The sequence below is a fragment of the Ischnura elegans genome, chromosome 6, assembly GCF_921293095.1.
Source record: "Ischnura elegans chromosome 6, ioIscEleg1.1, whole genome shotgun sequence".
Taxonomy (NCBI): domain Eukaryota; kingdom Metazoa; phylum Arthropoda; class Insecta; order Odonata; family Coenagrionidae; genus Ischnura; species Ischnura elegans.
The window spans coordinates 55,155,037-55,180,477 of NC_060251.1; the positions used below are offsets into that span (position 1 = coordinate 55,155,037).

Here is a 25,441-nt window from a genome sequence, read left to right on the forward strand (position 1 = left end):
ATCACCCGGCAGTTCACCCTACTCCCCAACCAAATGAAAAAAACAGCCCTCCGCGACCTTCGGGGCCAATTCACGAGAGAGGAATAAGCCTCGCTTCTGACGACGACGCCGCTCGAAAAAGCGCCTCGCGTTTGGAGACCAACCCAGACAGCCTGAAACAGCTCGGCACGAACAGAGAGGCTTTTCCGCCAACATACATTACTCCTGTCGTATCTCTCTCTCCCTCGGAAGTCTCCACGAGTGGGTGAGCAAGTTTTATTTTTTTTCGTAATCTGGTCTCGCCCTAGCCATTTCGAGCGCCGCCACCGATCGCGCTCTCTCACGTTCAACTGTTTCGTTATATACCCTCGCGCGCGCCCTCCTCCTCCTTCCTCTCCTAACAGTTTCCTCTTCACTTCAGTCGTCGGCCAGTAAAGCCAGCAAAGGTTCGCAGCAGAAATGGCGCCCAAGTACACACTGAAATACTTCAACCTCCGCGGATTGGGAGAGCCCCTGCGATTCCTGTTCGCCTACGGAGGGATCGAATACGAGGACGTGAGGTTCTCCTTCGAAGAATGGCCGGCACTCAAGGGCTGTGAGTAACATTTCATTTTATTTTTTAGCCCTGTAAATGTAACCACGACGAGCGATTCCGTTCGTCTCGGCGTTCATTGAGGTTGATTGCCTCTCCGTAACTTTCCTCAATGATCCAGACGACGTAATCGTCACGTCTGGTCTGCTTGCAAGTCGCCGCATTGGTTCGACATGGCTTTGCTGTAGCAACCGCATTAGTTTCGGATAAAATAAGTTTCAATCATGATTTTTTATTGATTTAACAATGCCGTCAAATTTGGTTGGAAGAACTTTCAAAAAGACTCATTAACACGCACGAGTTTATTAGCGAATTCATGATGTATTTGGGAGAACCGGAAGGCATCGTGTGCAAAAAAAAACAAATCAGAACAGGTTCAATTTCCTGCTCATTCATTCACACAATTTGAGTGGTTGCACGGCACATTTTCGCGTTCATTCCCACGTTCATGCATTTGAACATGAACTCGTGTGCCTTCTTGCATGGTGTGACTAAGTCTTCATATTAGATCAAGAGTTTCTTTGTTTTTCCTAACTGCAGAGAAAGTCTGTTATTATTTGGACCATTCTTCAAATGGGAGAAGGCACATATTATCATAGACCGTCACACTGGGCCAAAATGTCAGTTTGAAACCAGTCAAGCCAATGCAACGAAGTATTCTTGTGTCCCTTTTGCATGATAGATAAATATATCGTATTTCATTTTTATGCATTGCGTCTAGCATAAATAAGTTTCCGTGTCCGGAGTTTTTTCAATCAGCATTCATGAGATGGGTAGTTCAAATACGTCAACGCCAACGCCAGAAGTCAACGGCCGTGACGCCAGCGAAGTCGGCCAAGATGATTCTGAAGTGACTCCAACTCCTCTTTGAGCGTGTACTTCGGAAAGAAACTTGGCCTTGATAAATTATTTTGTTACGTAATTTTTTTATATAATAATGTAAGCATTGCAAATGTTGAAACGAGGTTATTAACTCAACGGTAGGCGTTCCATCGTACGCGAAGGTAATGCGGAGTTTCTCTCCACCCTCCCTTCTCTATTCATCCCTCAAGGCGAAAATGATGTTATCAATCGGTCACCACCTCGAAATTCCGTGCCGTAGGAATGGTGGAACATTCATATGGTACATGAACAGGGGCCGTTGTTGGGGCGTCATTTGACGAATAGCGCATTTGGGCGCACTTTTCAGTTATGTTATTTTTTACTTATAAAATGGCGCAGTTACATCTATCGTCTAAAAACTGCTTAAAAGAGTGATTTGAAAGTTTCTCCACTCCAGTGGCGCAGCGAGGGGGGGGGAGTTTGGGGGATAAAATCCCCCCAGAGCTCAGAATTTTTCAAATTAAATCTATTTTACTTAATTGGATTAATGTTGCTTATAGAATAGTGTGAGGATTAATAAAATATCCTTCTTAAGGCCGTAAAAATCACTATTTTGTACCATTTATCTCAATTTTTTTCCGGCGGAAGGACTCCGCACCTCCCGCTTACCCTGGCGGGTATGCAATACCTCCAAGCCCCCCGGTATTAGTTGCGCCTAAACCCCCCCCCCCTAGCCTCAATTCCTGGCTGCGCCCCTGCTCCACTCAACTACCGCGATCCGAAAAAAGTTTACCCTTATTTCAACCCTTATTCAATTTAAAAATTTCTCATTTCATACTTAATATCAATGATAAGTATATAACCTAATCTGCATATCATACACACATGTGCATGGAAAATAATTTGAAGAATGTTGCGTTTTCAATATTTTTGCAGCCAACCAAATTTTCGATCTGTAATCGAAAAAGTATGATAAGCCTTAGAATCAGTTCATACTAACATAAGATCCAATCACAGGAAATTATAAAGCAGATATAAACAAATTCCAAAATAAAAGCATTTTTATGAGAACATAATGAAATGATTACTTAAAATTTTGAAGCGCGTCTGAAATTTTCCTGGATATTCTTCGTTTATTACCATGTATGCATTTGAAAATCAGATGATGGAACGTGGTGTGACTCACCTTATCTGTTTGGAAGGCCCCGAACGCATGCTACATGTATGCTGTATAATGAAATTGAAGTTTTCGTTAAACTATTAAATGCTTTTTTTGATGGAACCTTGAGGACAGGAGCGTCAAATTTGGGGGAGGGTCATGACATGGGTCTGGGGAGTATGGAATACCCCCCGGTACAGGGGGGGTTTTTACATTAAGGAGTGCTACTTTGCTCTATGATAAATACCACTCAAACTTCTCTTACGTTTGGACTTGTAGCCATCCATTTGCGTATGCCTTTGCAAAGTTCCAAAACTATTAAAGTAATAACAATTAAATATTTTTGTATAAAATTAACCCCTGTGACTCCCCCCTGATTCCGTCCCAGTGTGAGGGAAACCCAACCGTTTAGTTGGCTAGCATGGTGCAGCGGAAGCGAAATGCTGTGGCGACCAAATTAGAGACACGACGCGACCCTCCCCTTAACCTCTTTGTGACGACGGCAAGCGACATTGAGGGGGAAAGGGAGACGACCGCGCCGCCAAGCTCATCTTAGCCCCTAAATTTCATTGCCAATGTCATCTGCCATTTACCCCCCGCGCTATGAATTAAATACAGGGCTCGGCTAACATAAGAGAGCGCATCACTTCGGCTCGACTGCTCATTTATAGAGGCGCATTAACTAGTTTAAAACTTGCCTTACCATCTTCAGGGTTCATGGAGTAAACTCCGTTAAACATTTTCCTAAGCGCGAAATGTGAACTTTCAACCTCTGTTTATTCAATGAAGTAATTCTTTCCCTGCGAATCAATTGCGTGAAGTCTTATCGGTATTTCCAACTGTATATATCCAACGTATTGTAATGTTCTCTTTTACTTCTCGTTTCAAATAAACACATCTACCGGGTAATTACTCACGAATAAAAATCGGGAGCGAAGACACGTACCATTACTTTACAAATCTAATTACACACAAATTATTGACACGATAGGGTAGTTTCCTTCATCAAAGAAAACGAAAGGCATTGATTGCGATTGGTTACCCACCATTAGTGTATTCATAATACATAAATTATTAGGTTTTATAAATCCCAGTGTAGACGAAAGTTTTATGGTCAATTTTAACCTCATTTGAAAAAGGCCAGATTGGCGCCCATGCGATGCCACTCCACGTGACGTCACAGGGACCTAGTTTCTATACGAATAGATAGGAGTTTTACATCGTCTGAGATTACCAATGCATGCATGAGCACAGCGCTCAGGGAAACATGTCTTAACAATCACCTATTAAAACTGCCTATGGTCGGAAAGTTTCCTTCGTTTGATAAGGTATTTATAATCCTTATTTAAGCCAAGCGCTACCTGCTAGCAGAGTACTCTGCTACCTGATAGCATCCTGCGTCGTATCAGCGCTCAAAGCCTCACCCAAGGTCACCTCACTTGGCGGCGGCGGGAACCAGATCGACGTCACACGGAGTTTTCCCGGCATTCATACTTTGCCGTCGCGTTTTCGCGCGCTTGAAAATTTTCACTTTTCATTTAATCGCGAAAAATAGATATCGCCTTTAAAAAATCTAAAAGCGTGAAATACGTACTCCAGGAGTAATAATCTTTTGATTTAGGCGATAAAAAAATAATAGGAAACCACCCTATTGCTAAGTATTCTGAAAGAACTTCGGGAGCGACGACGCTTACGAACGAACGCCACTATTTATATTAAATGACTCCCTTTTTTGTTTATTTTCGCGTCGTCAACTAGAATTCTATTCCATTATTATTTAATTCCCATTGTTTTTCTCTCGTTGCCATGGAGAATTATTATTAGGTCTTGGCGGTGGTAAGGGGTACACTAAGGGGTACCCCTTTCCATGAAATTCTTTTCGTCAAGGCGTTCCCCCATCCAAGTGAATGCCCCCACCTCCTACACCCGAAAAAATTCAAGGTGCGGACTTATCAACTGGAATTGACAGGGGGATAATTATTATCGCTGGTACCCGTCATGGGTGATTCGTTGGTTTTATGTCATTTTTTCGGGTCTTCTTTTAGGTTGTGCCAATGATATTTTTTATTTGACTTTTAATTTTAATTTTACTGTGACATATGCTAGTAGGATATAACTGTGGATAAAATGAGTTCCTCCTAGGTGGGTGGTTATTCCAGCGCACTGCATTAAATTAATCCTATTAAGAGCAAATCGAAACAGTTATCATAGCAGTGCCGGATCAAAGGAGCTCTGGGCCACCTACCAAGCATAAGTCTTCCGCCAATATAGAGGTAAATCTCACATAATCGGAAAAATAGAAAAAGCATCATGGATGAGTGGAATCGAAGTGAAGCTGGGTTGTTTTTTGATTAGCATGCAGTCACCAACATTGACGCTGATAAATAGAAAACTGAGTTAATACTTGCATTTTCTGTTATTACGTTACAAATTGCAACACCTTGAGCCTCATTGCATTTATTTTTTCCAGCAATGAATGTGAACATTTTCCTCTTTTATGCGGGAAGTTGTGAATTACCACATCCGAGTTTGTTTCTAAAATATATCACAAGTTTTCTAATAAATGGAAAGGTAATAACAAGCTCCTTGTGTGTTCGAGTTCGAGAATGGGCTCGAATTGTCTCAAGAAGTCACATATACATCGTTCGATCGGCCTTATTGCCTTTTGTTTTCATTTTTCTCACGATTTACTTATTTGGAACATAAGTTACCATCATGAAATTTTTAGTATGGCAGTCCAACACCGGAATAGCATTATTTTATAGATTCACCGGTACTTCAAGTATGAAAATTTTGCCGCTTATTGTGAGAAGATATGCGTCCTGAAAATTTTGAAGAGAAATCCCTGAGTGATAAGCAAGTAATCTATCAGGAAATGACAATTCGGTCTAGCGGGAGTGAGCTTCCTTGAAAATAATTTAAACCAATTAATGTATTCCACACTAGACCACTTAGTGTGCTTACAACCAGTCATGGAAACAATCGATAAGGCATTTCGGTCATTTGTGGCTAAGAGTACGTCATTGTTAGTCATAAAAATTTGGGGCCATTAAAACTTTCTATAAAAATTCCCTGGTTGACGAAAGGAAACATCTAGGTATACGTTTCCAGCAACGCCAAATATGAAAGTGAATTATATTGGTTTCGCATCAAGGTACTGGTGCGTGGGTTTTTGGCTTCCGAAAATACGAAGCCTATATCGACAGGATGTGAGTCATTAGGTTTCCTTTCGAGCGTCCAGCACGTGCTTTGGTAAAAATTACATTGGACGTTATCTGTCGTACCAAACACTCAAGTCTTCGAATGACGCCAGTTGGACTATCCCGATTGTTTTCCTGGCGCGCTTTCTTTTTTACACCTTTTTTTCTTAAGCTGCGTTTACACTGACAATTAGCAACGTGTTATATACACAAGTTACATATAACATGTTTTACGAAAAAGTGACAAATCCGTGAAGAATGTTGCATAAAAAATTGTGTTATGAAACAAAAATTCTTGTTGTACAAGAAGTTTTTGACCGCTTCTTGCGGGAAACACGAATTTTTATTGTATAACAAATTATAACACGTGAAATATTAAGGTGCGTTTACTCAGAGTAACATGTTACTTATAACATGTTTTACGAAGCGGGGAACCAAAAACTTGTTGTATAACACGAAATTTTGTTTTATACCACGGATTTGTAACTTTTTCGTAAGACATAATACATGTAACTTATTTATGTAACATATTACTCGGTGTAAACGCCGTTCTAACTTGCTTCGTCAGTCTGTTTGTCTGTTTCATCAATGGAATCTTGTAATTGATTGTTTGCTCGTTTCCTTTTGTTGGATCGGCTTGAAATGTCACGACTCGCTTGGTTCCGAGGGCAATACAATATTCAATAATCAGAAATTTGAAATTTTGTTCCATTGTGCCCTAATTAATTATCCAAATATGGAATATTTTTTTAATTTTCTCAATGTATAGCGTTAGTTATATTTTTGTAGAAATTTCTTTAACAGCTCTAGAAGCGATTACATGGTTCACCTCTAAAAAATAGAAAATATAAATAAAAAATTTAAAAACCAAACTTTTTCCAAAAACAGTATGAAATGCTCTAAAAAGAAAAAAATAATCTTTTCGTCACTCGGAGAATTAAACATGGGTGCAGATTACGATACACATTGATATTGCTTGCCTATCCTTACTCACGTATCAGGCTCTTCTGTACTCATCTATAATAAACCTTATCAGCACCCACGCTTTGTTCTCCAAATTATGGAAAGCTCACTTGTTTTACTCAGTACATTTTACTCCGTTTTCGGAAAAAATTATCTTTTTTATTTCATTTTCAATTTTACTACACTACCGTGAAGAAATCAAGAATCCTCTTCGTGGAAGTCACACCGACGCGGACTGATTACGGGCCTCTCAACGACGATTCTAACAATCTTATTGCATTCCTTATTTCAAACTTTCAGTGTGAATAAACATCACTTTTAAAACGCAAACGGAAGTGCATTGCCCAAACAATACCAGTTAAATTAGTAGGCAAAAGTAATATCGCATGATATGTATCAAAGTTTGATTAATTGACCCACTTACAGATTATGCAGTCAACCAGATGAAACCATTATATTTACGAGGGTGAAATTGGTCCAACATTCCGTCAGTTTAATATCCAAACTCAACCTTACTCCTTCTCTACCCATCACTTAGTATGGACTTCGATTTAAAAATTAATATAATTTGAGAAAGGGTAATTTATGTTATAAACATATAGTTGTAGTATTTGGGAGCCAATAACCTGTGAGGACTTATATTTCCTCGCTGCCATTGAATCTATACTGTAGGTCCGAATGGGAATGGCCACTACAGTTCCTTTTTTAAGTTCTCCACACCTATAGTGAAGGCTGTTCTGGTGCTCAATCGGGTTATCTCCTACATGGCTGCCGACGTTTCGGGATACGATTCATACTCCATCCTCAAGGCTGAGTGAGTAATTGGAACGGATCATTTAGCACTGGAGATGGAGTACGACACGTACCACTATACGTCGACAGCAGTGGAGATTACTCGGTGGAGCCCCAGAACAGCCTTCACTAATACCAGCATACTTCGGGAAAGCATCAGATCTTATTTCTGTAAACTCAGCTTGACGAAGGAGGAGTGATTCTGAATGAGGACGTCGCAATGCTGAAGCGGCATACTGTGTTTGGTCGCAAAATACTCCATATATAACTATCTTGACCGTTATAAAACATAAATGTGTTAATTTCCCACCGATCAGACTGATTGTCGACGAGTTGACTTATGTTAGTCCATAGATAGTAATAATTTAAACAGCTGTAGCAATTTTCCAGACTTTTTTATTCTTACTCGACCGGTCTCAATGCGTACGCATCATTTTTAAGAGCTGTCTTTAATATCGAATGAACGCCAAAATGCACCGGATAACCACCCAATTTTTGCGAATTCATGAGGCAGCAAGGGCGTACCCAGGATCAAAACTAGGGGGGCGGGGGGAAGCCATGGTCGTTCAAGTTATAGGTAAGGTTTAAGCATGGAAAAGGTGAATGAAATCAACATTTTAAGGAAACTGTAACAGATCTTTGTTAGTTTTTAAAATTATTTGCTTGAAAAAATCTTATTTTCCTTGAAGACATTTGCTATAACGCCCATGTGAGACAGCTCTTGAAAATGATGCGTAAGCATTGAAACCGGTCGAGTAAGATTTTAAAAAGTGTGGAAAATTACGACAGCTGTTTCAAATACTACTGTTTCTCACCCGATCATTGGTAGTAGTAGTGGGTGCGCGAGCAAGTTTTTTGAAAGCTTCACGGAGGATATAATTAAGTTTTTATCAATCGTGAAGGCTTTAAGCTCTGTTCTCAAGCTTATACAGGTTATTCCTACGACTTATGTACGAGGTGTTATAAGTTATTTAGGGACAATTTTGCATTATTTATGGTCTTATCAACAACTATGCACCAACTATTGGCTATTTTTCATTCTTTTGGTGAACGCCCATTGTGTTAGGCAAATAGGACCTTAGAATGACTTGAGATCTAGTGCAAATAGTATGCAATGATGTAGGGGTTAATATTATTTCTATTCTCTTTCAGCAATGCCGTACGGGAAAGCCCCAGTAATCGAAACAGACGGAGAGGTTTTACACCAAACAATGGCCATGGGACGCTACTTGGCTAGACAGCTGAAGCTAACAGGAGGTGACGACTGGGAAGCCATGCTGTGTGATATGGCCATCGATACCGTCACAGACTTCAGACTGCGTAAGTACTCTGCATAAGCAATCTAAAACCATCTCTTAAGGCCTGTCCACACAGTACGTTATCCCGCACGAGTTCGTCTGAAGGACATTTTACATGGGGCACAGAACTGCGCAGGTTGGAACTGCATTTATTTCTAAGAGGAACTTGCATGGGTCGTAGATTGCTCTAAAAACTATTTTGAATAAGTCAAATGGATACATTAGCTCGCAAAAATACCTTCAGTTTCTCCATTCAACATCAAAAGAAATTAAAAAATTGCATTTAAAATCGAGAAAAATTTCTCTGAGCCGACCACTGCGCGAAGACACCCGAGCGTTGCCGAGGCCAGGCGTGACGTCATAGGTGCCTAAACAACCGTAGGGAGTAGGGAAATACGCTGAGCGCATGGTGTAAAAATTGTTTTGAGGGAGTATTTAGCCGCTCATCGTCACTTTATTTTGTTCTGTTATTCTTGGGCAAGTTTTCCTATTGCTGTTGTGCCTAGATTATTACTTGGGATATTAATAATGCGGCATCGGGATGATGAAGTACAAGCGTTTCACATCGTGTGTTTTGGTTATCAGAAAAATGGATGATAACGTTGCCACTCGTTCGAATAGTACACCTGAAATTCATCTACGTCTACATAATACCCCGCAAGCCGCCTAAAAGGCGTGTGGCATGGGGTGTTAGGACACCAGCCTTTTTTTAGGACACCAAAAATTGATGCCACGACCCTCATGGAATTTGTTAAGACAAATTATTGCTATACGTCGGCGGCAAATCGAGTTGTAAAAGAAACTTGTAATACTGGAGGATAACGATCGTAAGCTGTGCTGTTGACATTAGAGTAAGCTGGCCTGTTGAATTTGGCAACGCCGGATTGACGGAGAAGGTAGTCCTATCCGTCCTACGGTACGAATTCACAGCAAAGCAGTCTGCACACAATCCACATGTGAGATCGCGAATCGGTTCCGCTGCCAACACACACACAAGCTACAACCTATTTCAATAATATAGGTAAATCCATAAACAATATACTAGCATATACCATAATAATATACTGGGAAATAGGCAAATACTCTTATCAAAAACTGGATGTCACTATCACATTCTTATATTCATCACGTACAACTTACAATAACAGAACTCGTTATGATGAATACAACTATTTATTCACTGATCTAAACCCTTAAATTATCCCACACAAGTGACACAGGTGACATTTCTCACTACTATTCGTTGAAATAATGGGATAACAAACTTCACACAGAGTTTTTATTTCAATAGCGTGATCGTGAAATGTCACATCTACGGTGAACAACGGAGATTAGCACGCCACTGACAATTTTTACACTACCGTTAGACATTTATCGATAGCGTAATAGCACTTTTTACAATTCAATCACGATGGAACACTGATAACTCTTGGCCGATATTTTTCAACCTTGTCAAACTTTGTGCATTACAACCACTGGCACTGTGATTATTAGCAGTAGCTTAACGGGAGATGTCACGTTGAAAATAACAGTATTTTGGCACAAAAATGTTCCTAGATGTCTCCAATCAGCGAGCAAAAGTTGCATTGACTGGAATTCACCCCATAATACAAGCACAGACAGTCCTAAACGACGAATTCTCCGGTACCTACGAATAAACGGATGAAGTTATTGTATATAAAAGCTAAGCGGACATTAGTAAACATCAAAATCGTTCTAATTACATACTAAAATAAATGATATGCCGTCGATAACATCAACTTAAAATTAACGTATCCCCCTTCCAATAGCCGTGGCTCAGACTCCTACAACGATGTTATTTAGGTATTATCAAATTTTTGGTTTAACTGCTGCAGTTTTATATTTTATGCCCTTACTCAGATATTAATATTATAAATAATGCAAAATACGATGGCTTCCAAGCCTCTATAGTCGGATATTTATCTTTAAATATAAAATAATCAACACATCTAACAAACGAAGCTCTCACAACTACTGGCAACTATTACAAACAATCACAACAATAGCTTCGCGTGATGTTTAGGCACCTTTGACGTCATCGAGGCTTCGTCGGCAGTGGCTTGGGGGGTGAGGGAGTTTTTCCCGCGCTTTAAAATTCGTTATATTTATCATTAAATATCTCGCGAAGGAAAACTCAGATTTACATGCGGTTTTCTTTGTTGTATTCAGAAAATAATTTTCTGTCCGCCTATGAAATAAAAAAAATTCATGCAAGTTCCCCATTACGCGAATGCATGAACGAAATTAGAACGGGGCTATTTTGCCATCTCCACACATTCTCGCATGTGTTCTAGCGATTCACCGCTTTACACGACGCAATTTTGACTGGGCCTACGTACACACGTCGGTTTGTGTAAGTACTTACGTGCCCCGTGTAAAACGGCCTTGAATGTATGTACGAGTAAATGAACGCCAAAATGCACCGGGTAACCACTCATCTTTTGCGAATTCATGGATATGGAAATTAAAACCTGTTCTAATTTGATTCATGCATTTGTTCATGTTCCGATTCGGTCCTCCAAAATTGTCCATGCAATCAGGTATTAACTCGTGCATTTTAATGTATTGTGTGAACAAGCCTTCAGATGTTAAATTTGATCAAAGCCCCCTGTACGATGAGAGGAATCATAATGAGAGAAGACAAACATTTTTAACAAAATATAAATTTCGCGTTCATGTTTCATTTTTATGTCACTAGCTAATTTAGACGGAATAGAGAGAAAAACAAGACCTCTTATAGGTTAGCCAAACGTCTGGATTAAACCGGACATCTCTTGCTTTTTTATTATAAGCGAAAATATAACCGGTATTTTTCGGAAAGCCAATTTGTCCGGATTTTCTGCTTTTCTAATTGTAAATTGAACCAAATGCTGAAAACGGGACACATATAAATATCTGACACCACTAATATTTACTTTGTCTTTGAATGAAAAAAAAAGCAAATTTAACCTAATTTGGCTCTTCGTAAAACGCGAAATGATGCATTCGTGCGTATCATTCATTATTTCTTGTCAGCTACTTTTGATAAAATGATGCAATGGATACTTTTTCCTGATTTACTTAGAATAACTCTTGAAAAGGGTATAGAAACTTAATGGCTGAATTTTTGTTCACTCCATCCTATGGTAAATTAATATTCACTGTGAGATGATATGCATAAGATATTTCTGTTTTTTTTACTTTTCATTGTCATTGTTTTCTAAATTTTAGAGTAATTTATTTTTTATATGGTCCTAATATCTGTACATAAATTTTGTACCTTAAACGTCATGATTTTCACTGAACTTACACTAGGTGACATTTAGTCATACCTAACGCATCACAGCATTTTCCCACATTCCCAACTTGTCTACCCACCCATATTTGTGTAATTTTTCTTGAATCTATAACTTGTAACTTATAAAAAATCAAAAATTTCACTTCAGAGATCGTGGGGTACCACTACGAGAAAGATGAGAGCCTGAAGGCCCAAAAGAAGGAAGTGCTCTTCAATGAAACCATTCCCTACTATTTGGAGAAATTTGATGCTGACGTGAAGAAAAATGATGGCCATTTCGTACGAGGAAAGGTGAGAGGCGATTGGGTTAACGGTTAATTGTTTTTGTTTCCGAAATTACTTTCGAGAGATATTGGATTTGCTTTCGTCGACTTGTCTCTAGTTTTCCTCTACCTACTGTAGTACATGGAAAAAACCATAAATCGTATGGTAATGATGCGGCCTCACTGGGACTTGAACCCAGAACCTCCCGGTTTCCGACCGCGTGCTCTAACAGTTTCTCTACCAGGACGCATAGATTTACCAGGACTTCGGCGGGGCAGGGGAGTTCATGCAAAAACGACTCACTTTGCTTTGGGCCACGACAGTAACCAATAGATGGCATTGAGGAAATCAATAGTGAATCTCCAGTGTAAAAATGAGCAATTTATGCGTAGGCAGTCACCCAAGGCAGGGAATAAATGTGTGAAAATAGTCGAATACTTTTCATTGCGTTAAATATCAAAGATTTCCACAGAATTATCTATTACAAACTATCATTTATGGAATATCCAGGGTCGCTGTAATGTTAATAAAAAGCTTTCGTCGCCTTTCGTGGTCTGGGACTGGCTCGACCTCGCCATTGCAATCCTTATACTTACTCAGAAATAGTATCCCGAACACTCATGACAGTCCTTATCATCATTTGAAAAAAATATATTAATACTCTTAAGAATTTGGGTATTACGAAACATCTTGCGCTTTCGAATCTGTTGGAGATTCTGTAATTTCGTAATTCATAAATACGAGACTTCCACCGATGAGATAACGCTCGATCACTCCTACGCTGCTGATAAAGGTTAGATAATTTTTAACAGAGGAGATAGCGCTCGATATGTTGCGATCACGGGTATAAGAAATAAGATAAGTGAGCCAAGAACCTTCTCTGCAAACAGAAATGAAGACATCCGATTTTGAGTAGCTCTATATTTCAAATTCGTCACTAATTTCAATGAACCCTTGAGCATGCGTGATAATTTTCATTTATCATTTTCCCTATGGGATTTCTTTGATTTAAATATTTCATAAATAAGTACTCCGGTTTTTGTGCATACTATCAAGTAGCCCCAACTTCGAGCGCTCAGAATTCCCGTATTTTTTTGTTCCAGTAACTTGCAATTTTAACCAAAAGCAAGCCAAATCCGTCCTTTAGATTTTGTGGGAAACATGCTTTTTACACCTCTTAAATTGAAGATGATGTTGAAAATAACGTAAACCGCTATAGTTATAAAAACCAACGGCTAAGTTGACAAATGATCAACATCCTTAGAGCATTCGTATTAAATATCTAGATTTAAAAAATATCTGCTATTTATTTACATTTGATGGTTGGAAATCAATTTAACTGAGGTCGGTAAGTACCTATTGCCCCTATTCCTTTTCACTATCTCTGAAAAAGAAATTGCTAGTTGAAAGTTTATAATATTCAAAGGAATTCTTATTGGGTTTTATTTCTTCAAGTTTTGGAAAAAGTGAAGATAGGGAAAACAACGGATAAAAGTTTTGTGCAAAGGTCTGAAAAAACAGCACTATTCTCAGTGTCGGTGACATTTAGAATCTTAAGTAATTTGCAACAAAACAGAGGAAAATATTAAAAAGTAAATATTTGTTAAAAGAATCACGTGGTCTGGATCAACAGGTTTAATTGTGGCAAGAAGTAAATCAAAATCACTGTCCCAATAAAAAATGTTACTTTAAATTTATTTTCGCAGATACTTAAAACGCTATTTGATGGTGAAAAATATAAGGTTTCGAACTCACAAAAGCTAAGTACGCCGAAACGCGTGTTTAAATTTCGTGCCAATATCAGTGGATGACGGCGGAAGATCTTACCTACGCACCCAATCCAGGAAGTCAAGTTGGCGCTGGCTTCCGTAGGTGCAAAATATAGACATTTATTAACAATAGCCTTTTACGCAAAAAAACACTTCCAATATATTAATTCAACTAATTCACTTTTCTACACTGCAAAATGTTTTTTATGGTCGCTTTTGTCTGAAAATGCTAGGTGCTAATAGCCTCATGCAAAATATATTGATTATATCGAATACTGACATTTTTATCTCGTTGAATTCATAGTTGACCTGGGCTGATTTGGTCATCGTGGCCATTTTCGAAATGCTTCAAGACATGCTGCAGGTGAACTTCACGGAGAAGTACAGCAACCTGAAGGGCATCATGGACAAGGTATTGGCGCTTCCTCAAATAAAGGAATGGGTTGAGAAGAGGCCGAAGACCAACTACTGAAGACTGCACGGCACGAGTCATTCCTCTCCTGATAATTTCATTAAAGAAATTTCACGGGACTGAGTCCCACCTTCATTATTCTCCATTTACCAATCATCATTTCCACTTTTATTCTGTTTTTACTGCGTGGCAATTGCAGTCCTTATAAAAAATGTGTGTCCAGTGATGTGAATTTGTCATTTTGCAAATAAATACAATTAGAAAAATGTGAATCCTTATTTCCAAGGCTAAATATATCCCTGAATAAGAGGGACGGTGTTGTTGCCACAATTTATGGAAAATTTATTCATAATATTCTCTGGCAATGAATGTCATTTGATTTAACATTAACCTCAAGCAGTATGGTGTCAAGAGCGCTGTGAAATCCTCACTACAGCAAGAAAGTCCTTATATTACTTTTATTTGCCAAATTTGCGAGCAAAATAATGAAACTGTTGACATAAGGAATATATTACTGGTATTCTACGTGAAATCGGGGTGGGCAATTGGCTATTCGGGCCAGCCACTTCCAATTCATTGACCTAACCCCAATTTTCTCGGACGGATTTTACGGGCACGAGAGAGGTGGTACAAAGGTCGACATGAATAATGAACTAATGGGGGAACTATAATTCATTTGGTAAGATGTTGTTATAAAGGAGTGAAGCCTATATTCATCGGTAAGCGATTTTTAATGGATAATGGTCATTAAAGGTAGGCTGTCTTAAACTAATAATCCAAAACTCTGAATTTAAATTTGCTTGTACATAGCTTGAAAGATCAATACTATAGATAAAATGCTCTTCAGTGGATAACCTTATGACTACACGTGAGAACAAAATTACAATTAATGTATTGTTTCGCCGTCAGGAATATCATGCAAGAAACGTTAGATATTCCTGTTTACTTGGCTTATTTCTTTGCGATAGCTTAGAATTACTGTGTATATACCTTTTTACTGCAGTTTTTATGCCAGATTTTGAATTTTTCCGAATATCAGGAATGGCGTATTGACTTGGTAACGATGAAATTTTTAATAGGGTCATCAACCAATGAAATAGCTGCAATCGCTAAGGTTGACATGGTTTTAGCCCTGAAATGGCCTCAGACGTTTTATCATCGTGAACTCGGATATCGATTTCATTTTACTAGATAGCAAACAATGTCCCCACAGCTTTCTCCACGGCAGTGTTTTATTTATCCTCTTTAAAGGGAGAAATCGCCAGTCGAAAATTTTTAGAAAAGCAGCCCCAAAATCAGAGGAGAAAAAGTTTTTCACGTACATTAAAAAATAATTGTATGATGAATAAAACGGCCATTCTCTTTCTCCAGTAGTATACCAAAAATTGATATTTAAATTCAAGGGTACCGCTTGGAGGAGGCCTAATAGCTCATAGATTTTTCTGTTGTCACTTTGGTCGCGTTTTAATCTGTTTTCAAAAATGCCCGCTGCGCACAGTGATGAGTGCAATGCGATACACTTTTTTTCCATTGTTTTGCAGTATAAAATTTGTAATTGCAAGGAATGGCATCGAAGCCTTATTTGGTAAATCATATCATCATGAATGTAAATATCGGTTAAAACTCCTAATTATACCTTATTTCCCCATGAAACAATTTTTCCGTAAGCGACACGAGTGGCGACTTTTAAGACCATTTAAATGCGCGGTGGGTGATAACAAATAGGTCCTCGCTTGTAATATTCGTGCTTAAATCAATGCGTTCGGGCAGCCTCAGCTCCATTAGAGCCTGGAAAAATCTGTAGTCTCTTGACCATAGCATTAAAATGGACTGTTAGCGATTTACACAGTCATAGTATGCAGGGGCGCCGACTTATAAAAAATATTGGGGGGGCCCATATCGGAGGTTTTTCCCCGGGAAGAGGTTAAATTCAAAGTGTGTCGCAGCGCCGAAAAGCTGTCATGATTCACACCACCTGATTCAGTTAACCTGCTTAACCTTATAATAGTATGTTTTAACACATTGTTGAATTTATTTTAAAAGGTAACTATCGTCAAACATGGGAAAAATTACCAATATATTTTTGTGATTTCACAAAGCATAATATAACTTAATTATTTTCTTGAATTATTGAGGGGGCTCCGCCCCCCCAAACGAATCTTTGAGGGGGCTCGGGCCCCCTCAGGCCCCATGGAGTCGGCGCCACTGATAGTATGTTAAAATCTCAAAGTGATTTTGATATCCGAATTTATGGAAATTGTATGAAAACACGAAATTTCCAATCTTTTTGATTTATTAATTTTATCATTAATTGTAAGTTATCATTAATGCATGAGCTGCAAAACTAATCTACTCGGTAGAGCAAGCCAAATAGATGTATTTTATTCGTGAAGCTACATAAATACTACGACGCGTCGCTACGTCAGCAGAGCACTATACGATTCTGATAATTTAGGACTTAAGCTCAGCATTAAGAAATAATTTTTGTTTTTCAACAAACATTTATCTTTAAATATGACCATTAAAATTACAAAATATTAGTTCTTGTGCATTTTTGAAGCTGGATGTTTCGCGCGCAACGATTCCATTGTTTGGAGATGACGGAAAACAAAACTGGCAACATCACCTTGGCAACGCTGTAATGACCTTGAAGTTCAAATTTGATCTGCCGACTCCGAAGCTTGATTCCGCGTAGTCTACGGAACATTCCTCTGCTGTGTAGCTGTGAAAGAGTGAGTACCGGCTGTAATCTCATTTAAGCCTTTAGTCTGCCGTCAGTAGACGTAAAGATTGAGGTTGCCAGCTCTTTAACTTTGGGCTAATTGTTCACTCTATTACTTTCTGGACTATTGATTAACGTGATCTTGTTCCGTCGTAAAGAATTTTCTTTTCTTTCAGGTTCATTACTAGAGCTTCAGGATGGCACCTACTTACAAGATGACATACTTCCCTGTCAAGGGTTTGGGTGAACCCATCCGATTCCTTCTGGCTTATGGCAAGATTGAATACGAAGACTACCGGTTTGACTCTGCTAAGTGGCCTGAAATTAAACCAAGTAAGCTGCCCTAATTAGCAGAAGTCTTTATTTTATTTTTTTATGATTTGTCATTAAGTGTATGTAAATTCGTTGTATTCTTTGCTGTTTACCGCATGTGCCGGTTGACTAAAAGCTCGTGATTCTCTATAAAGGGCATTTTTCACCATTAATGAATAATAATCGTTTAACTTGTAGTGGTTCACAAGACTACGTTTCAGGTAATTAATTGCTGTTAGTAATATTTTTTTTCTTTTGCCGACAGCTACACCTTTTGGAAAGGCGCCCACTTTGGAAATCGACGGTAAAGTTCTTCATCAATCAGTTGCCATTTCTCGTTACCTTGCCAAGCAATTGAAGCTCGCCGGTGACAACGACTGGGAATCACTGGAATGTGATATTATGGTGGACACCATTGGAGACTTGAGGGCGCGTAAGTATTCAGTTTTTCTTAGGGAAGTGATCTCAAAGTGTTCTTTTCAAAGAACATCCCTGCTCTTTTAATGCAGTGATATCGGGATGCGTATGTAATTTCCAGCTATACCTAATACCAACTGTGTTTATGCATGTTACTATGGAATCAATTTCCCTTCCTTAGCAAAATGTTTCGGCGTTGGTCCCCAATTGTGTTTCTCTGCGTGTAATTGGGTCTGTGCTCATCATAAAATGTTGTCTTGAGAGCTGAATTACCTGCCATAAACCAACGCTCCCATGTAGAAAAACTTGTATCGGTCGGTTAGCATTCTAACTGGTCGCTCACCTATTTGCTTCACCCCGTGCTTTCGCATCAATGTATGTGATGCGTCTTGTTTTCAGGGCCATTCCAAAGGAGAACACTTCGCCTAATGACCTCTGTATAATCATTCTAGAAGGGGTCCATAGAGGTGCTGTCTGAATGTTTTTTTTCGCATTTACTATTGTCCTCAACTCATTTTAGTAGTTGTAAGATTGTGCATCAAATTAGTTGTAAATGAGAATTGATTACATAATGTTAGACAAGTCTAGCTCTGTGGGTTTTTCAATCAGTAGAAAGTCTCCTGGCTATGTTAGCAGAATCCTAAAACATGTTCTCAGCAGTATCGGGTCAGGCTTCTGAATGGAAACAATTTCCGTAAATGCAGTAGATTCCGGTTAATTGGGACACATCGGCACTTGTTTACTTTGCCCCAATTAGGCGAGCTATCCTGTATATGGGCATAAATAACGTTGAAATGATAGAAATTAGACTAAAGAATGTGTATAATGCAACGTAAGTTTATTAAAATATTAATTTGATTAATAAGTCAGCGAGTTTAGTTAATTTATTAGCATTTTTAAGAATTAAAACAATTCAGTTAAAAATATTTTTCACAGCCTCGGGCCACGCTGAATGAATGTCTATTACTGAGTCCTATTAAAGAAAAGTCCTATCCTCTTGCGGATAGTATAACAAAAAGAGCTTTCAAAATAGGACAAGAAAGAACATTTGTGAAAAGGAAGAGTGAATCAAAGGAGAAAAATATAAAAAATAGTATTCTGAAAACAAAAAAGATTAATTTCGTCGCGAGTATAGAGTCATATGTCACCGACTCATGGCCCAATAAAGCGGCATGCTGTCCCAATTAAGCGGAGAATACTCTGGGATATTCCTCTATTGGGTTCTGTTCTTCAAGATCTGCCCCAAGTAATTGGTGGACCCATTAAACGGAATCTATTGTATGTTTTAATTTTACCTTTTTACAGTACATAGAGCCTCAACTGATCATTATTTCAAAAGATCTGTCTTCCTGTGCCTCTGGGCAAAGTTTTCCCGCTTAGTTGTTTCAACTTTTCACTACACATGTATTATTAGGCCCTCCTGGTGATTTTTGTATTGAAAATATTTTGTTTACTTTCAGAAATTGCTGCTTATTATTATGATAAGGAGAATCCCAATAGGGGTACCAAGAAAGATTTGCTTGTGAAAGAGACAGTGCCTTTCTATCTCCAAAAGTTGGATGCTGTGGTTGCTAAAAATAATGGCTACCTTGCTAATGGAAAGGTGAGGTTTCCTACAATAACTTAACGTTGGACGCATCACTCTTAATTATCATCTAGTTGGAATACTTGAATGTATGTTCACCTATTTATCTCAATAATATGCTCTTTGCAGCTAACCTGGGCTGACCTGTTCTTTGTCTCTATTCTGGACTACCTGGAGGCAATGATGGAGATGAGCTTCACTGAGCACTATGCAAACCTTAAAGCTTTGAAAGAGAAAGTTTTGGCTCTTCCAGCCATTAAAGAATGGGTTGAGAAAAGACCAAAGTCTGATTTTTAAGATTTTGAGCTAAACCATTTTGTCTACCAATACTGTGTTGTTTCATTGAAATTTTGTACAATTTCCAATTAATGTGATATTTTTCGGTGCTCCCATTCCAGTGATTAAAAGTTTGATAATGTAATGGTGCATGTAATTCTTAATCACACCTTGATCTGCTTCTGTTAAGTGTGGCATTTTTAGGATGTTTTCACTTCTAAGTTTGTTGAGAATTTTTCACATCAGGTGATGGAAATTATTAGGTCTGTATCTACAATTATTAGGCCATCAACATCCATCATATTATTTTCACTAAATCAATTCATTCAACCCAAGCAATTTGAATACACATCAACCGTTTGTTGCAAGGATGCACGGGTGTACTAAGGATCAAAGGAGGGGGTGAGAGCCATGGTCATTCAAGTTGTAACACAGAAAAGGTTAAGGAAACCAGAATCTCAAGAAAATTATTAAAGTATTGTTTTAGTTTTTAAAATTACTTGCTCGAAAAAAGAAGTTATTTTTCCATGTGTTACATTAATATCATTTTTCTTGAATTTAAAGAAACTTCGTTCAAAACTTACACTGTGAAGAAAGATCTGAAGTTTTCCTGGCGTATGATGATGTTGAAGTTATTTTGGGTGTCCCACCAGATGAGGTTCTCCATCTCTGCCAACGTTTCGATTGTCGTGTCGTCCATCGTCATCAGGGCTTGATGACGATGGGTGACACGACCATCGAAACGTCGGCAGAGATGGAGAACCTCATCTGGTGGGAAACCCAAAATAACTTCAACTTCCGATTTGAACTAAATAAACTTTTGCTTCCAGGGGGACCCCCACTGGGTACACCCAAGTTAAGATTGTAAGAGGACATGCATACATATTTAATGCTATGGAAATATCAGTCACATACTACTTGAGATAAGTGCTTGGCTGCCTAAGGTTAAACATCCTGAAGGAGCAGAGCACAATTAAGAAAAATGGTACAATTGCACATATGTTCTTGTTTCTTTAGCATCATTTATCTTGACGGTAAGTGTATTGTACTTAACATACTGTTGGACCTCAACTGTGATATTCTCTCCGTAAGATTTATGGTGATACATTCTCAAAAACCTTAGCAAAGATAGAATACCTTAGCTGCTATACCTTGACAGCGGTTGAGTATTAAAATGTTATAGTGTTATTAAAAATATTATAGTAGGTATTAACCAGAACCTAACCTAAATGCAGATGCATTTTGATAATGAGGGTAAGAAGTAGAAATGAGTTGTGATCTTTCAGCAATTTCTCGAAGTAAACCAAAATAATCTATTATTTGCAACTAAGTGCAAACAAAATGGATCCAGAGGGAGGATATTTAGCCTACTGCTGGGAGGATATCCTATTTACAATAGATAAGATGGTAATTTTTTCGGGCCCTACTGCTGGGAGGTTGCCCCTTTCCTGAATCCGGCATTGCTCATATAAACAAGAATTATGTCTCAAAATGCAGGAATTATGGCCTGGCGGGCTAGCCGATTATTACCTATATTACTCCATTAATATAACCTGAAGTAGTATAAGGAATACCGATAAATTTTCACACGCAAAAAATTCCGTTAAACCAGTTTTACATGTCGCACAATATGAGCATTTCAAGCAGCGCCGTGTAAAGCGATGAATGGCGAAAAAAAGGCGGAGAAGCATGAACGCGAGATGGCAAAATAGCCTGTGTTCAAATTTCGCCCTTTGCATTCGCGTAATTTCACGCCCAATCGAATTTTTAAACTTAATTTTCGAATTTTGAAAGCCCATGCCCGGTGTAAAACAAGCTTTACTGTGAGTCATTATTGAAAATCGACACTTGCATTTCTGAAACTTGATGTTCAAAAATGATGTTGATGATGCGCACTGTGTAAATAATACAGCGATCCGAGAGTTTAATACGACTGATGTGAATAACCGCGATTATTTTAGATCAAAATACTGGTTAAAAGAGAAAATAACGCTTTCGTAACTGTCGAATACATTCCGGAATGCATGCCATTCAAATGTTCACTTTCTCGGCGCGAATATCTTCGAGGTGTTTTTAGAGTAAACCTATAGGTGGGAGTACTACCGTGCGACGTTGGCAGCACTTGTCGACGGTCGAGAATGTAAATAAGAGAAAGCGGGGGATATGCACAAGGGATAAATATTGTAATTCGTCGACTCAGGGGAATAATTTCCATGAGTAGGGGAGAACTTGATTCTTAGAAGCTTGTTCAAAAGTAATTTCGAGCTATATAACAATGCCACCTAAATGCAAGTTAATTTACTTCCACGCAATGGGCTTAGCTGAGCCCATTCGATATTTACTGGCGTATGGAAAGGTAGAATTTGAAGATTGTCGTGTGGACTACGAGCACTTCCTCAAAATCAAGCCAAGTATGATTTACTCTTTCGTGGAAATAGAATTAGTGAAAACTGTTAGCATACTTGCTGTTTACTTTTATTACAGCCATGCCTGTAGGCCAATTACCTGTAGTTGAATTTGAAGGGAAAACTTTGTTCCAGTCCATTGCGATAAGTCGCTTCTTTGCTAAGAAATTTAACCTTCTGGGAAAAACTGACGAGCATCAATTGAGTTGTGACATTGTAGTGGATACTATAACGGATTACAGATTGCGTGAGTGATCATTTCTTTTCTCAGTAAGACCTTGTTCTGCATTAATAATTCCAAGTGCATATTGATTATTTGACCTTGGACTTATAGAGCTACCTTATAATATCACTCTAAAACGCTGCAGTTCTTCATTAGTCATGAAATTCACTGTACCAACTTATGCATGTTTACTTTTAGTGTTTTTGTAGTAGATTTAGGAAGGAAGGAAGAATAACATTAAGCACATACATGGGATTTATATCTTAAGATATATACATGGGATGTATACATGTATATATCCCAAGCTGAAGCCCTCATGCCCCCTCCACTTCTGCATACCTAAATTGAGGTCATGCAACGAAAGGTCCAAACCTGATAACCGTATTAGGTTCTATTGTGTGATTCGACTTATATCTTACGGATATTTTAAAATTTATCATTTCAGATTTCAAAGATGTGCATTTTTGTGATGATCCTGTGTTGAAATCCCAGAAGAGAGAGAGGCTCATTATAGAAACTACCCCTTTCTATCTGTCTCGATTTGAAACTCTTGTTAATACTAATGGAGGTTTCTTTGTTGGAGCACAGGTATGTAGATTGCCTTGCAAGTGAGGACTTAAGTTTTATAAATTAAGGATAACTATTTTTTTAGCTGATAGTGGCAGGCTCCTTATTAACTCCATTCCTGATTCAGTGGGTCGGTTTTATAAAAATCAGTTGCGTCACAATAGCCAATAGTATAAAACTCACCATTTATCTTAAATTTTTCCTGGGAGGAGGGCCTCACAGTTTCCCCGGCGGGTGTTCCATACCCCCTAACCTCACCTGACCTAACCTATAGTAGTTGTGCCTGAAACCCTCCCCTAGCCTTAATTCCTAGCCTGCGCCCCTGGCAGGTCCTACCTCCTACAGCAATGCCACTCGAAACATTCCAAGCTTGCACAGCTCACCAGTTGCAAAGATCAGGGGCGCAGCTAGGAATTAAGGCTGGGGGGGTTTAAGGTGCGACTAATACATGGGTTTGTGGGGGTATGGAATACCCACCAGGATAAGCAGTAGGTGCGAGATTAGTAAATTGCGGAATTTTAAGATAAATGGTTCAAAATGGTGAGTTTTATGGCTTTCTGAGGGATATTTTATTAATCCTTAAACTGTCCTGTAAGTAATATCAATCCAATTAAGTAAAATGGATTAAACTTAAAATTTTCTCTGAGCTCTGGGGGGGGGGGTTTATACCCCAAAACCCCCTTTGCTGAACCACTGGCAAAGATATTTGAAAAGGATCACAGTTTATCTCAATTGTATTCTGGAATGGGAGAAGGCCTTCGTAGAGAAGTGAAATTAGCACGAATGAGATATTGATCAATGGAGGTCCTGTCAAATGAGCTACACTGTCCATTCTGGGAATTTTGAGTTAGCGAAAATTCTCTATCATTGTATCAGGATTCAAGGGCATACCCAGGATCAAAAAAAGGGAGGGACTAGCCGTAATCGTTCAAGTTGTAACATATTAGCACAGAAAAGGTTAATAAAACCAAAATTTTAAGAAAATCATGACAGCAATTTATTAGTTTTCATTATTATTTTCTTGTATAAATAATGATTTTTACTTTAGTTCCATGTTTGAAGACATTATATTATTATTAGGCTAATATCATTTCTCATCAATACTTTTGTTTTGAACTAACTTTATTTCTGCTTCTAGGGGGGGAGGGGGGGCAGTTGCCCTCTCCTGCCCCCCGCTGGGTACACCCATGTGAGGATCTGCATTGGAAATAGATGATGTAGACATGAAAAATCTCTTTGCCTAGCCTTTGGTAGTAGGTGATAATGAGCCTGATCTCCTCCCAGTAGATTACTGCCAAGTTAATGCAAAAATCAGTTTCAGAGATATATTTTTCCAACTTCAATTGATATTTAGATTTTTCCGTCTTTGACATTTTTGTTAAGTCATCTGATCACCTACCAAAATCTATTCAAAATTTTTTTCAATGAGGGTCAGAATTTTTTGCTACATGGCTCTTTGTGTAATTACATAGGTATTTATTGAGTTATGAGGGAGAGGAGGTGATTAGCTCAGACAGTAATACCTTTCTCTTATTTTTGTAGCTCACATGGAGTGATTTGTATTTTGCTGCTATACTCTGCTTCATGGAATCTCTTCTTCAACGTAATTTACTAGATGGATATCCTACACTGGAATCTTTGAGAACAAAAGTTAACAATTTAGATGGTGTGAAAGAATGGATTGCTTCTCGTCCAAAAACTGATTTGTAAACATTGCCTGCATGCTCGAAGAAGGACTTTTGTGAAAACATGTGGGAAATATCCTATTTGTGCATCAGATGTTTCTTACCATGATAGCTACTGTATTAACAAATTCCATCCCCCTCAAAAGTTTTGGAAAGTGAATGGAGAGTAGAGGTAAGTGTTCATTTTGTTTGTGAAATGTTGTGCAGAGAGCCCATGTCGGTCGTGGCTCCAAGGATTGTTTGGGACCTTTGTGTTTTCCAGGGATGCCGACTTACAAAAAATATTGGGGGGGCCCAAAGGTAGGTTGGGATCCTCGGGATCTTGCACCGGGAAATTTTATAAGTAGTGAGTTTTAATTTTTTTAAGCATTTTAGAATAGTCATATGATCAACATTAGAACCCTAATATAACTCGAATCTCGATATCTGGGGACTCCGGGGAAAATCGACAAGCCTGACAAATTGTTTTCCTCACACCGATAAAGAATTTTTGAGGGGACTCGGGCACCCTCAGGCCCCATGGAGTCGGCGCCACTGGTGTTTTCAAAGGGGTTGAATACTAGTAGGACCTTGCGATGAGCCCTGGCTGAAGGCGGCCATTTTTATTTTATCAGATTAGGTTTCTCATAATCCTTCATGTTACTCAGCCAGCTATAATTTTGATATTGCATGAAATAGAGATAGTGTAGGGTTTTCAAGGT

At 38.6% G+C, this 25,441-nt stretch overlaps 3 protein-coding genes across 5 annotated transcripts; all 3 read left to right on the forward strand.

Annotated features, from left to right (window-relative positions):
• Positions 1–225: 225 nt before the first annotated feature.
• On the forward strand, positions 226–14,814 carry LOC124160724 (glutathione S-transferase-like). The gene is made up of 5 exons (XM_046536710.1): positions 226–244; positions 401–574; positions 8,660–8,827; positions 12,252–12,394; positions 14,441–14,814. Exons 2-5 carry the CDS (start codon positions 439–441, stop codon positions 14,606–14,608), a joined length of 615 nt encoding a protein of 204 aa, XP_046392666.1. The 5' UTR covers positions 226–244; positions 401–438; the 3' UTR covers positions 14,609–14,814.
• Positions 14,815–17,171: 2,357 nt separating this feature from the next.
• LOC124160725 (glutathione S-transferase-like) lies at positions 17,172–20,005 on the forward strand. 3 transcript variants are annotated; one of them, XM_046536711.1, is made up of 5 exons: positions 17,172–17,280; positions 17,447–17,603; positions 17,848–18,015; positions 19,460–19,602; positions 19,714–20,005. In XM_046536711.1, exons 2-5 carry the CDS (start codon positions 17,468–17,470, stop codon positions 19,879–19,881), a joined length of 615 nt encoding a protein of 204 aa, XP_046392667.1. In that variant the 5' UTR covers positions 17,172–17,280; positions 17,447–17,467; the 3' UTR covers positions 19,882–20,005. The 3 variants fall into 3 exon arrangements, with proteins under 3 accessions (XP_046392667.1, XP_046392668.1, XP_046392669.1); XM_046536712.1 differs by lacking the exon at positions 17,172–17,280 and adding an exon at positions 17,327–17,343; XM_046536713.1 differs by lacking the exon at positions 17,172–17,280 and having other exon boundaries at positions 17,430–17,603.
• A 1,982-nt stretch (positions 20,006–21,987) lies between these two features.
• On the forward strand, positions 21,988–25,122 carry LOC124160726 (glutathione S-transferase-like). The gene is made up of 4 exons (XM_046536714.1): positions 21,988–22,271; positions 22,345–22,512; positions 22,934–23,076; positions 24,598–25,122. The coding sequence occupies exons 1-4, from the start codon at positions 22,136–22,138 to the stop codon at positions 24,763–24,765; spliced, it is 615 nt and encodes a 204-aa protein (XP_046392670.1). The 5' UTR covers positions 21,988–22,135; the 3' UTR covers positions 24,766–25,122.
• Positions 25,123–25,441: the final 319 nt, after the last annotated feature.

Excerpts from the sequence above, each read along its gene's own strand:
- LOC124160724 (XM_046536710.1), top strand. The coding sequence starts at position 439 with ATGGCGCCCAAGTACACACTGAAATACTTCAACCTCCGCGGATTGGGA. Across the intron at positions 575-8,659 it reads ATGGCCGGCACTCAAGGGCT|CAATGCCGTACGGGAAAGCC; the intron begins GTGAGTAACATT and ends ATTCTCTTTCAG. Across the intron at positions 8,828-12,251 it reads CGTCACAGACTTCAGACTGC|AGATCGTGGGGTACCACTAC; the intron begins GTAAGTACTCTG and ends ATTTCACTTCAG.
- LOC124160725 (XM_046536711.1), top strand. The coding sequence starts at position 17,468 with ATGGCACCTACTTACAAGATGACATACTTCCCTGTCAAGGGTTTGGGT. Across the intron at positions 17,604-17,847 it reads GTGGCCTGAAATTAAACCAA|CTACACCTTTTGGAAAGGCG; the intron begins GTAAGCTGCCCT and ends TTTTGCCGACAG. Across the intron at positions 18,016-19,459 it reads CATTGGAGACTTGAGGGCGC|AAATTGCTGCTTATTATTAT; the intron begins GTAAGTATTCAG and ends GTTTACTTTCAG.
- LOC124160726 (XM_046536714.1), top strand. The coding sequence starts at position 22,136 with ATGCCACCTAAATGCAAGTTAATTTACTTCCACGCAATGGGCTTAGCT. Across the intron at positions 22,513-22,933 it reads TATAACGGATTACAGATTGC|ATTTCAAAGATGTGCATTTT; the intron begins GTGAGTGATCAT and ends TTATCATTTCAG. Across the intron at positions 23,077-24,597 it reads GTTTCTTTGTTGGAGCACAG|CTCACATGGAGTGATTTGTA; the intron begins GTATGTAGATTG and ends TTATTTTTGTAG.